Below are 13,963 nucleotides of genomic sequence, written 5' to 3' on the forward strand. Positions count from 1 at the left end.
ATGAAAAGACAATTAGCTCTGAAGCGCTGTGTAATTAAATCCCTAAATTGCTTAAATGATTGTTTTTTTTTCTTTGCTCATTAGCTGACTGTAATCAAATATTCCCTCTTACGCACTTAGTTGGCATGTGTTGTTCACTGAGTCTTCTGCGGTTCCTTGACTAAGACATTCGGCGTTCTACCAGAGGTGGTGCTAAGCTACCTTTTAACCGCTATATGGGACTTTTTTTTTGTGTATCATTTAGTCAGACTAACATGTTTCCCTGCACTTGTTTCTGTGTGCTGCTCATCAGTGAGCTCATGTTTCTGGGTTATCTTTTACTTGAACCAAGGAAAGTACAATGTTTCCGCGTACCTTGCAGTCTGACTACAAGTGTCTCGGCCTATCTTACAGTCAGTCTACCACGCGTCTGTGAATATGTCTGTCGGACGAAGGCAATTCCACATATCTTTCAGTTGGACTTGTGCATTTATTTGCATCTTTAGTGTTTTGGTGTATCTTTAGTCAAACTAAGGTTTTTCTGCAGCTTTTTTTTTTTTGCTTTATTTTTATTTTTAATCTCGGGTAGAAGGCAAAAGGAAAGAGTCAAGGAGAATATTGAGAAATATAGTTTACTCTATTTTGAAGTTCTAGTTTGGCCACACTTTCTGTCTGCGGTATCACACAAAAACACTCCACACAAAGATCATTTTTTCCAACACAAAAAACTCAATTTCTCTGGAACCCATCCTCAGATTTTCAAAATTTGTGTGCGTTGTGCTGAATTTGAAGTGGCCATTCTAACCAGACTCGGCATTTTAACAGGCTGTTATTTGGGGAAAACCTTGTCACATTGCTACTCTGTCAGTCAAACTTTGGTGTTTCTGTTCATTTTCGGTCGTACTAAGGTGTTTTCATGTCACTTATGATTGTAGTATCTTTTGTCCATCTATCAATTGACCAAACCCAACATTTAGATTTTTCTGATGTCATGCAAACGTGTTGTTTCAAACACCTCCACGTGCCCGCTAATTGTTTACATGAGGCCCTCCCCACCCTAACTCCCCTGCTACGATTCTTATCCCATCCACCCCCCAGTTTCCACCAATGCGCTTGCTTCTCTTCATGCTTGTTTTCTTCCCTGTGTGCTTTGTACCCTGCAGCCAGCGAGAGTGTGTTGCTGCGGCAGCTCTTCCTGGCCAAGTTGACTCAGACTGGTTCGCTGGTCCCAGCAGCCCAAGGTCGGGTCGGGCTCAGGGGCTCCAAAGCTTTACTGCTGCTCAACAGGATGCCACCAGCCAACCTGGCCAGCATGCCTCCTCAACCCCACCGGGGGTATCGTGACCTCACCAAGGTATCGTGTGCTGGTCACAAAGCGGTATGTTCGGGATTTGCTCTTTCGCTTACCAAAACAAATCTCAAATCTCACGTATGCCACAGGCTGTCAACTTTGTTGAACTTGGTGCCTTAATTGATGAGTGGAAGGACGTCCAAGATACAAGCAGTCATGAGCTCTTCGATTAGAATTAGGCGAATGACAGTGCTTATAATCAATGGAAATAGAGAAATAGTATTTTTAGAAGGAAAAAAAACACGCCGGCCTAATTTAAACTTCTTCCCACCATAGGCTATTTATAAACCTCTGGGAATTAGATTTGTTTGTACGGCCCAAACTGACAAAAATAAATAAATAAAATAAAGCCTTACAGCCATGTGTATGCACCGATGCACTCTCACACACACACTTGCAGTCTGGGCACAATCGAGATATTGTTCCCATGGTATTCGATCTTAACAAAAATGATCTTTCAACAATTCCTGTGGTGCATTCAAATGCTTTTCACTGTTTCCATTTCATGAGTTTTGTTGTTTTGAAACGCTCATTTCGCCCATGCACATGTGACTGAAGACACTTTTGCCCATGTAACCTCCTGAGGGTATGGCTTTCTGTCTCTGTGGCTCATTAGCCATTTAGCACACTGGTTTACATAAGGACCCTTACAACACCCAGTGCCGACCCTCCAGCCTAGTGTAACACCAGGTAATGCAGCAGCAATGGCCTCACTATAAGAAAATAAATGCCATGTGTCCAGTCAAGCTTGCCAGCTTGTAAAGGGACATCTCTAAAAGCAACACAGTCTGAAATGATACCTTTACATATCATAGCATATTCATAGATAGCTGCCATCTCTTTGTACAGGAAATGAGGAAACTGCCTTTATTCAGATTTCTCAAGGCATTTTTTTCCTAATGGAATAAATGTTAAAGGGTAAAACTGTCGCTAGTATACAGTCAAACTTTACCAGTTAAAGTGACAAGATTATAAATTTGACACACCACAGAAAAGACTGCAAGACTGTCAAATTTGAATGAATTTTAAAAAAAAGCAATCAAGTTTCAAAATGATAAAAAATGTTTGACTTTGTTTCAGTTCTCAGAAGCTGTGGACGTATCTGCTGAATAGGTTGGAAATAGACAAATAAAGGTTATCTTATCTCAAAAAATAACCTCTGCCCCAGTTGTAAAGTAAGTTAATCCAAGTTTTTTTCAATAGCGATTTTCGAAGACTAGTAGTAAACAAACAACCATTTAAATTCACACTCACACCTGTGGACAATTTGAAAGCTTCAACAAACCTCACATGCATGTTTTTGGAACGTGGGAGGAAGTACACCATCCCCCACCCCCTCAAAAAAAAATAAAGAAAACACCAGGAGAGAACATACAAACTCCATACAGGAAGGCCAAAGACAATTTTAATTCTGAACTTTAGAACTGTGAGGCAGACTCGCTTACTACTGGGCCATATTCTGCCCCACTGCAAAATACAAGAAACAACACCCCTCTTCTCACATTCTACATTTCAAAACGTTTTGCAAAAGAGCCACAAGAATTCTTCCCGAAAGGGGCGGGGGGGGCAAAGAGCTAGTGTGGAATTGATCATTTGATGCTTGTTGAACTGAGGTTTTGGGAGCTTTAATGATTTCCTCACATCTCGCATGGTGTCATACTGGTTTACTGTATTCTTCTTGCAGATTAAATTAAGATTACAAAACTATGTGGTGCTCACTGAACTGAATTTACTTCTCGAGTGAAGTAAGCCAATGTAACGCGCTGACAGCGGTGGCAGCGGTTTCATCTTCAATAAGCTAAACACACCAAAAAAGGAGCGAAAGAACTCATGCTTATGGCTGCCCTGATGATAAATTCATTTCTAAACTGCACATCACAATATGGAATGTGTTCTAGCTGGGTCCCCAACTTGTATTTAGACCACTTAAGATTAGGCTGTTGGGTTGCCATGGGAATGAGAGCTTGTCTCCATGTCACACTGCCTTGGAACGATCGAAAATGATTTTAACGCGCTTTGAACTTACTCATGTGTCCCTCTCTGACTTTGTTTCAACTGTCAGATCTTAAAGAAGAAAGGCTCTAGCTCCTTCCTTCAACGTCTAGAGCGCTGCGGACCCATTACAGTGGCGGTCCAGCTGAGGGTAACGACGTGCACCTCATCAGTCACTCATGCAATTTACTGTCAAACTGCTAATGATAAAACGTCTTAATGTTTATAATGGTGAGATTTGTTATACAGTCCTTATATTGGGTGTGGACCAATGTTCTCGCTAATTTTCCATACGTCAGAGCATTGACATAAACTCTCTGAGCATTCCATTATCACAACTGTCCAAACCCGGAGATCATAACAAGTTGCATGATGTAGATATGTAGCCAAAAAAAAATCCTCGCTCACACACACACCTCGGAACAATTTAGAGTGTTCAGTCAGCCTCCCATCATGTTTTAGGAAAGAAAGGCCGGAACCGGGATCGAACTCACGACCTCTGCACTGTGAGGTCAACGCGCTAACCATTCGACCACCAGCCCACCTATGTAATTTAATAAAACACAAAGATTTCTAGTCCCCTGTCCTCTGAAACGTGCAAAACAGCCTAATTTAAGGGTCTCGTAATCTATGTCCATATGTGGACTTCCTGAATGGAGCAGTCTGTGTGCCACCTGCAGCGTCATTCACGTCAGTGGTAGGTCTATGCATGTCATGGTATGATTCAAACTACAGTAAAACTCCTGAGTGTGCACTGTGCACCCTCACCCACATGACTGAAACTCTAAAGGGCAGTGGGAATGGTGTGGTGTCCTGCTTGTAGATTAAACTGGGGTGTAAACGAAGGAATGAATGTTGAAATGTCTGCGCATGGTGCGCACCAGCATCACTCTATGCGCTCGGAGTGCAAAAGCAGTGTGCAATTGCTCACGCGCGCAGCTTAGAGGGAATCAGCCTGTACAATCATTTTCCCAAGGAGTCAACATTTGAGGCTTCCTTTTTACTCAGAATAATCGTCCGCGTGGTCAATTTGACTGCCATACTTGAAAGACCGACATTGCGTCATAAAGCCACGAGACTTTGAATGAATCTCTAACATGCCTTTATAAAGCAACAACAATATGAGTTAAGAGAGGGGAAGCGCTCTGCCTGCTGGTGATGCATGTCCACCGAACGTGCCTCGGAGAAGCGGCGCCTGTGCTTTGAATGAGACCAGTGTGTTTCACAATCACAGTGGCCTTTTGGGCGCGTGGTCCAAGAGTCCCTTGGGGAGAAGGGAGGGAGTCGGTGCTGGAGAGAGTAGGTTGAAGAATGACGCCGTACCACGCTTGAAGCCCTCCTCATGAATGAATGAACAATGGACAGCAAGCACTGTGTGACGTGCATCCTGCCAATGCTGCCAGAACACACGTATTCTCCGACGTGAGGGCTGTTGAGGGCTCTGAGTTGAGGGGGGGAGTGGGAATTGTGAGGTATGCAGAGCGTGAGGTTGACGTTTGGGGAGTGGCGAAGCATGCAGTTGTTTTCAAGTTGAAGTGTGCGTGAGTACAAAGGAGTATTGGGGCAGCACGAAAAATAAAAGGATTTCTTGTTCTCGAAAGAATACAATCTCATTCTTGTGATTTCTCAACATGAGTTCTCTTCACACTGCAAATGTATGACACCTCGTAATTTTCGGACTCAAATCTCACGGCATTGCAACTTTACTCGTAATATTTTGACTTGTAATATGGCAGATATTCTGGAAAATGCTTAAATTTTATTGTACTCTTACGTCTTGATATTCAAAACATGGCAACCCCCCCACCCCAAAAATCTTAAATTTAAGAAATGTTCTTGGCATAGTTTGGCTTCATTTTTCTCTAGGATTATTATCAATATCCATGTGGCAGCTCACGTTATGTCACAACTTTCATTCATTCATCTTCCGTACCGCTTGATCCTCACGAGGGTCGCGGGGGGTGCTGGAGCCTATCCCAGCTGTCTCCGGGCAGTAGGCGGGGGACACCCTGAATCGGTTGCCAGCCAATCGCAGTATGTCACAACTTCATTTCGTACATTGAGTTGAGAATAACTTTCACTTTGTAATTTGACTTTTCTAGTGCCGCCCTAATTCTTCCTTTATACTTACTACGTAGTGAGTGTTGAGGGAAGTCTTGTTGGCATTTGCAGAATAAAAGAAATGAGGGCTTAAAATAAAAAGAAAAAAATGTGACACCACCAAGGACGTCAGAGAACCACGTTTTCTTCTCTCGTGTGTCAAACAAAGAACAGACCTTATGAAACACATTGTAGGTCATCATCTAGAGCGCAATCTTGTCTTGTTATTATCGTAACATAGCCGGTGGGCACCTTTTGACTCTGTCCCCTTTTCCTCTTCCGTGCAGAACTCGCTGTCAGAGATCATCAGCAAGCTGCAGGCTTCCACAGTCCACTTTGTGGAGTGCATGCGCCCCAACGCCAGCGATCAGCCCAACACCTTCGACCCCTCCCACATGTCTGCACAATTGCGGCACGTTGGCGTGCTTGATATGGTGCACACTTTCCGTTATGGTTACCCCGTGCGCCTGTCCTTTCCCGGCTTCCTCAACAGGTCAGTGTGAGTGTGGTTTTGCGGTTTTTGAAGCAACAATTTATTTTAAAAAACGGTGAAAACACAGCATTGATTGAGAAAAACTCCAAAATCCAAAATCTGAAAAAATATTGAAAAAAACGGTGTGAATATGCAGGGCTTGACTATACTTTTAAATTGTAATATCACCAATCGCCCCTAGATGGCAGACATGTCTTATTTACACTTGGGCTACATTCACGCTGCTGCTCAATTCCGATTTTTTTGCACATATGCAACAGAAATCAGATTTTTTTTTTCTCCATGTAGTGTGAGCAGTACACCGCAGATTTTTTTCAAACCTGGGCCCTCCTTCGAATGTGGATATAAATCGGATATGTACGCAATGAGTCTGCAGGATGAATGCTCATACGCACACAACCGAACGATACATCATCAAAGGCCCGATATCTGCTTCACGAGCAGTGAAGAGAGTGCTCGGGAGACCACTGATATTGTCCGTGAATCGTTTTCAGTAACAGTTTGACTTATTTATTTAATCCCAAGTGAAAAATATAGCATAAGGTGGACGGCGTCATCTTTAATAGACCTCTCCATTAAATGAGGATATCCCTAAATTTTGACATACCTCCGCTTGCCTCGCTACTCTGGCAATGTTAAAGATGAGAAAATGAGCCCCTGCATGTGGGACTTTATTTACTTCCATAAATACTGCAAATTTTCGGTGCACGTCACTCAACGTCATGCTTTGTGCGCCTGCGTGTCACACCACCGACACGTTCCATTCACATTAGAAGTCGCATTTGGTTTTGTAATGTGAACAAGCACATATAAAGATCGGATTTATAAAAAGAAATCCAAATTGGGCATCGCACCCTGCAGTGACGTAGCCTTATACTCTCAATTCTAGAAAACATACAAAAGTAATTATTCAAACATAAACAATGTGAAAAGTGACCTCGCTCATTTTGTCACTTTCTGAGCCTGAATCAAAGTTGTCTGCATTTTAAAAAATCTGTCATGAGAGAGCGTTTGTAAAAGTCGGTAAAAACACCGTCTTTTATTTTTTTGTAAACTAGCTCTCTCCGTTTGCAGCCATGCTGCTCGTGCAAGCAGCGGATGTCGGCTCGCAATGATGACCAATTTTTTAATTTAATTTGGTTCTTCTGTTCAACAGATCATAAATACTTTGTTTGAACTGTTGGGTAAATCATTCGCAAGGCTTTTAGGGGGACACCCGGCAGATATGTTTTAATTGGTGCCAAGATTATTAGGAGCTTTTTGGAAAACATTATCCCTTGTAAGGACCAAAGACGTTTGAGAAACCCTGCTGTCGATGATGTCATTTTTTTCGAAGGATGACTCACGGGCAGACAGATATCAGCATCCAGAAGTCATTGCAACCTTCCTTGTTGTTTTTGGAAGCACATTATGACCTGGAATAGGTTCACTTTAGGAGGATGATGGGAGTCCATTGCAGCTAATGAATGCCACTATCACATTTCTCATGTCAGCGTGACACGGGCGCATTAAGCAGTGAGTCAGTTTTGTGTGAGGTCTCCATGTCCCGGTACTTCAATTTTACATTATTAGTACGCCTCTTTTCTTAACTGCATCGCTGCTCTCACCACTTTGCCTCGGCGTAGTTTTCTTGAGGTGTCAAAATTGTTTTTTTTTTTCACAAGTTTTACCTGGAAGCAGAGAGGATGATGCTCTGAAACATCTCTTTGGCATTTTACTCTTTCCCTGTTCTTCGCATTCTTACAACCAGCATATGCTATGTGGCTTTAAGCCCCCCCCCCCCCTCTTTTCGGGTTCTCAATTCCTCTGTCACTCTCTCTCTCATCCGCTTGTTATTGTCTGGTTTAGAAAGTGAAGGGATTAACATGGACATTCCTGCCACATTATAAAAGAGGACAAAGCTGATCACATGACTCCCGTACACCAAAAAGTTTCCACTACCCCACGCTTGAAACATCACGTCACATATCCTGGTTTTGCTTTTACTGAAGTCATGTCAGACTTTCAATTGTGACTGAAATGGAGAATAAAAAGGTAGGTAGAAGTTCGTCTTTTTTTTTTTAAATACACGTACGGCATAAAGAAAAATGGTGACGTGCTGGCAGATGATAGGATTTGTTTTTGTAACCACATGACAAGCTACCTTTTTACAGAGGACATTGATCATGTCATCTTGAATTGCTTGTATAGATGTATTTGGGTCTCGGCATGGAAATCTACCCTGTAAATTTCAATGGTGAAATGTTTCAACCACCTTAAACATTGTAGAGCTGAATCTTTTTTTTTTTGGAGTTGTTTTATGACGAGTCATTCATTGATGGTTCCATCATTTTGTATGTGTGGTTCAAATTTGGTAGCATTCAGCCAAATTCTCAAAAAAAAGTTCACCTCCAAAGGCTCGTCGGAAATAGCTAAAATGGCTGCTTCAAACCACAATGGAAGACTCATCATTTCTTTTACAGGTATGGGTTCTTGAGACTTTTGTGGTTCTATGCATTATAGACATGGCTACCAGATTTCAAGTTGCTAAGTGAACCCGGTTTTCCAAAATATTTGGAGGTACCAGCCAAACTCTCCTACACAAGCTTGTCTTGAAGGCCTCCAAGATATGGCCAAAGCCACTCTAAAATGGCCTCTTCAAACCAATGATAGACTTCTTCTGACTTTTTATTAATGAGTGTGTGATACTCTTTCTAAGTCTTCTGGCACATGCAAGTCCCGATTTTTGAGGAAATTGGCCCGAGGGGCTGAATTGTCCCCAAAATACATTTTTGGCGGGCCCTGTTAGGAACGCCACCGCATCATGAACACACCAACACAATTTAGGGTGGTGTTGTGGATGGAAAAGCTCTCAAAGTGGCAATGCATATGATGGAAAAAGACTAGTGTGTCTGCTCCAGGTGACGTGTATACCCCCCTCGTGGTCTCAGCCTTCACCCATGGACCTCCTTTACTCTTTTTCTTTTTCACTCTCCCAAGGGACTCTTGTCCTTAGTTTTTGCCCGAGTACTGATTTAATGTCTTTTTCCATTTGTCCCTCTTTCAAGATCTGGTCGTGGCCCTTGACCAAATCATACGACAGAGCAATAAGTCAGCCGGTAATGTTGAGTTGTGCTTTATTCTTGTTAACACAAATCTAAGCACGCACACACACACACACACACACACACAGGCTTCTGTGACCATGCAGGCCTCTTCCCTAAAGTCATAGAGGCTGTATTAGGGGAATTGCATTAGTGTCCTGGCAACTGGCGATTTATGAGGAAATCTATTTTACTGTTGCTTTTATTTGCCTTTTATGATACTCTCTGTTTTGTGGTCAGATTTATTTCCTGACAGTTGTGCGAGGTCAAATACTGTCTGTGTTTTGTGTCGCTCGTGTAAATCCCGGCCCTTCTTTTGTGTGTCTGCGTTTCTTCACGGAGCACTTCAGACAACTCCATCACACAGTGAGTGGGTAGTGACAAGTGGGCCCTCGTTGCTGCTGCCTGGCGGATCAACACGCATTATGTAGCGTGTTTAGCTTAGTCGCAGCGCTATGGGGAATTTATGATGCTCAGAGGCTACAAAAATTGAGCAATGGACATTATGTTTGAGTGCTTTAAAAATCCCCACATTTTTGTTTATTCATTTCGGTTCTCATTGGGTGAGCTTTCGTGAAATCTCAATCGTTTTTGATTGACTTTCGAGACAGGATTTTAGTTGAACTCCAAATTGTATGAGTTTTGCGGGGCTATTTCGACTCACCAGGAAGACCCTTATGACCCTTGTAAGAGTGTGGAGGGACCATCTTTGGTTTTGTTATCCCCATCGAGGGGGTCATGGGTTTACACTGTTCTTTTGTGTTTTATGGGCCCTCTGGGGCACCGCGGGCGCTGTCTGCCGAACTGGTATTTCCATATAGTAAGCGGGTTAGCCAGAGTTCAGGCGCAAATCAAGCACACCCACGCTAGCGCGACAAAATGAGTGATTTACATCCACAGCCATCTGCTTGTTATATTTGCCTCATTTGATGTATGCATGAAATCATCTCTGCATCAACAACCACAACAGCGTTATGATTTTAAAATTGGATGCATGCACGACGGCTGAAATATGAACATATGAAATATGAACTTTTGATACAATCCTTTTAATCAATCACTTCATTAATTACGGGCTAGGCACGGCCCTTTTCGTTCCACTTCATTCTTAATTCTTCATTTGGACAAGGATGCATCCAACTTGGTGGTAATTATTGGGGAATACCCGTTTCTCTTCCAAAGGCCGCAAATGCATGCTCGAATGAATCTGGCTTTGAAGACCTTGATTGAACCCAATCCAACACCTTTGGAATGAACTTGAACAGACTTTGAGGCAGGCCCCCTCTCTCTAGGACCATTCCCACAGACGCACTCTAAAATCTTGTTAAAAACTGTTCCCGAAAAGCTGTTATAGCTGCACTGGGGCTGACCTTGAACGCTGAACTTCAACTGAAGTTAGCAAAGAGGCTTCATTCTTAGGCACCACTGCCAGATTCTGTTTCCCAACGTATTCCAAGCAACAAAAAGTAGGTGCCATTGAGATGACCAGAGCGGTGTGGACTATATTGCGCTCTTTTATAAGCATAGTTGTATTGGAATTGGATGAAATGGATGGATGTGGTTGGAAATTTTGAGCATGGGTCCTTTGCGGTCCGTCCTATCATGTCCCCTTGGGGGAAAAAATGCATTAGTTTTTCAGGCATGTTTTAGGTCCCCTAGAAGACAATTAATTTGTCGGGAAAATGAATGAAATATGTGGGTTGTGTTTAGTCCTAATGTGAAGTGTAACTGACCACTCAGGCAACCTTTGTTACTTATCTTCAAAATTAACTGAATTCTACACTCATAAAGTGTCACAACTAAAGGAACAATACTTTCTGAATATGAACAAATCAAATTTGACCAGAACAGTTTTCAACCATCAAAGTTCCGCAAAATTTTTAGTAACCCGACCCGGGTGCGAACGGGTTGTTGAGTGGAGAGGTTTAGCACTCAGCGGGTCCTTATCTTGATGGTGAGTGGATGGACTTGTAATGTGGCCTTTGGAAATTCCACTGATTTATTGCTCTGCATTCCTTTGAGCCGCTTCAAAACCAATCTGTGTTGCTTCACGATCTGTTGAGTGGACGGGACTTTCCAACTAGGTCTTTCATATTTACATTATTCTAGCATCACAACCGTGACACATTTTTATCATGAAATATCTTCATTTGTATCAACGAAGCATGTGTCTCAATCCCAGACGAAAACCAGATCAGTGTCTTCATCCAGTTGACCATTCATGGCCACAGTTGCCCCGGGAGACCCCAACAGGAACAGATGCTGTTTTGCTGGTCTTTGACCTCCCCCCCTGACCTTTGAACCTATTGTTTCCCTCCACCGAAAGCCTCGTCTTCAACTTGACCACTTTTTCTTTCCTCTCCTCTGATGTTTTATTTGTCTTTGTGCGTCTCAGATACAAAGATCTCACTGTGCCAACGCTGGGCGACAAGAGCAAATTGTCGGCGGAGGAGAAGTGTCGCTGTGTGCTGCGGCAGACCAAACTGCAGGGATGGCAGGTGCGCGCCTTTTTCGGTCTTCCCATTGCTAACAAAAGATTTTGCCAAATGACTTAATCCCCTGACCCCCGCCTCCCTGTTTGTCAGAGATTCCTTGGAATCTTCGTCAACACGTTCCAGCTGTCCCACCTCATCATCATTCTTCCCTCGTCGCTGTTCACACACACACACACACTTGTACAGAGAACCCATCGGAGGCGCCCACCCTGCCTCTTCTTGGTCCCGTCTGGCAGACTGCTGTTGTGTCTGAGTGACTGACCTCAAGGGGTCATGTTAGCTGCAGCCGTACTCACACACACACACACGCTCTCCTCTGCAAAGTTGGCTTTTTTGATGTCCTTTCTACAAGTAGCTGCCGGAGAGATGTCACTCACCCCATTACCCCTTTTGTCCCCTCCCAAACACCACGGTGACTCTCTCCACCCCCAATTTATTTATTTATTTATTTATTTTTATTGAATGCTGCGTCGGCACTCTGTCATACATTGCAGCTCTCCCGTCGTGTCACAGGTTGCTGTTGCTACACTGCATCACTGCTTCTTTCACCTCATCATTTGTGTGTTTTTGTGCGTGTTTAGATGGGCAGCAGTAAAGTGTTTCTCAAGTACTGGCAGGCAGACCAGCTCAACGACCGCTGCTACCAGCTGCATAAAAAGATCATCATCTGCCAGAAAGGTAAAGAAAGAACTATTGATGACTCAAGTTTTCCTTGTAGGTACTTTTATATAACAACAACAACAACTGGGTGAAAACAGTCTAGGGGTGTGAAACAGTTCTGATTCTGACGCAGCCATCATGGTATTGCCTCTGCCTGACTACTACTGGTCCAAGTGTTAATACAGAGGGATCACACTTCTCAGCCTCCCTGGTAAGGTCTATCAGGGGTGCTGGTGAGGAGGGTCCATAGGGAAGTCGAGTTTTAGATTCAGGAGGAGCAGCGTGGTTTTCATCCAGCTGCGGAACAGTGGACCAATTCCGCACACTTGGCAGTGTCCTTGGCATGAGAGTTTGCCCAACCAGTCTACATGTGCTTTGTGGACTTGGAGAAGGCGTTCGAACGTGTCCCTCGGGGAGTTCTATGGGGGAAAGTGGTTCGGGAGTAAAGGGGCTGTCCGGTCCCTATACCACCGATGTCAGAGTTTGGTTCGCAATGCCAGCAGTAAGTTGGATTCGTTCCCAGTGAGGGTTAGACTCCGCCAAGACTGCCCTTTATCACCGACTCTGATCATAACCTTTAACTGGAATTTGTTGTTCATTCATCGCATCTTGAAGCAATTAAGTCAACATTGAGTGCCACGCAAATACTTTCCTGGCAAAAGATCGCATGACGTATGATATATAAATATATGTAATTCTTCCATCCAGTGGTACGTGGCTGGCTCGTCCGGCAGCGCGTCCGCCGTCGACTACCGTCGCGGTACAAGGATGAGGGAAGTGTGCAGCGCTTCCTGCAGGGGGCGGAGGACATGGGGCTGCGCGCCTACGACCGCCTAGTCATACAGAACGCCTCGGACATCTCGCGAGAGAGCGACCGCCTGCGTTGCCACAGCAACGGCGGCCTCATCCATGCCGCCAACCTTGGCAGCAGCCCGCCACTCGGGGAAAGGCCCGATCCGGTTGGCAAGGAGGAGGAACAACCGGTTAAAAGGTGAGTTGTAACCTCAGTGACGCGACGTCATCGATTTGTTTGTCAAACTTTTATGACCTTGAGAAAGACTTCTTACAAGTATACTGCTACTTATCACAACTTGCAAAATAGTAACTTTACCTTCTTTCTGCTTCAATATAAATTATTTAATACTTATCAATACCAGGTTGCTGTTTGTACACTTGGAAAAAGCAAATAAGAAGCCGCCCATTCTAAAATAATGACAGTTTTTATTCAAACCTTACAACTCAGCAATTCAAACTCTAAATGCTTTTTGAAGGCTGATTGAGGCTACATTTACAAATCTACACTTACACTCAAAAGCCACAACAGTAGGTACACCTGCACAATCTCATGAGCTCCGATACAAGAGCTGTATCAGCAATATTTGCCCAATGTTTTAGATCCTAATTTATTGTTGAATAAGATCCTCCTGACTTTGAAGGGTCCTTGTGCAAAGTGTCCTTGTGCATGTAACATCTGCTGCCTGGCGTGCGCGCACACACACACAGTCACACGTATGCATACACGCAATTCTTTGTAAAGATAAATGAAAGGTTTCCTAAGAAGGATTTTACTGAGGGAGCAATGCTCTACATGCTCAAATTCAAATAAACCAACTTAATTTCTCCACAAGGATTTAAAATTCCATCCGCCATCACTTACCCAGATTGGCTCCCGACTGCCCCTCACCCCCTGCATGGAATCATAGGACGGACAGATGGTTCACTGAGATTAGTGTAGGAAATATCAAACTGGATATGATCAAATTACTGTCGGGAGATTAGATCGAAAGCGTAATCTCTTGTCTCTTTATCC

The 13,963-nt window shown here is 43.6% G+C and overlaps 1 protein-coding gene across 1 annotated transcript in view; it reads left to right on the forward strand.

The window, feature by feature from the left end:
* The window catches only part of myo16 (myosin XVI), a 76,268-nt gene that overhangs the window by 47,612 nt on the left and 14,693 nt on the right, over nucleotides 1–13,963 (forward strand). The window contains exons 25-30 of the mRNA XM_086123482.1: nucleotides 1,143–1,333; nucleotides 3,393–3,473; nucleotides 5,710–5,915; nucleotides 11,394–11,496; nucleotides 12,075–12,171; nucleotides 12,862–13,144. Coding sequence (XP_085979608.1) covers nucleotides 1,143–1,333; nucleotides 3,393–3,473; nucleotides 5,710–5,915; nucleotides 11,394–11,496; nucleotides 12,075–12,171; nucleotides 12,862–13,144 — 961 coding nt within the window. The remainder of the gene's footprint in view (nucleotides 1–1,142; nucleotides 1,334–3,392; nucleotides 3,474–5,709; nucleotides 5,916–11,393; nucleotides 11,497–12,074; nucleotides 12,172–12,861; nucleotides 13,145–13,963) is intronic.

The sequence above is a fragment of the Hippocampus guttulatus genome, chromosome 11, assembly GCF_054856545.1.
Source record: "Hippocampus guttulatus isolate MCC_2025c chromosome 11, RoL_Hgut_1.0, whole genome shotgun sequence".
Lineage (NCBI taxonomy): Eukaryota > Metazoa > Chordata > Actinopteri > Syngnathiformes > Syngnathidae > Hippocampus > Hippocampus guttulatus.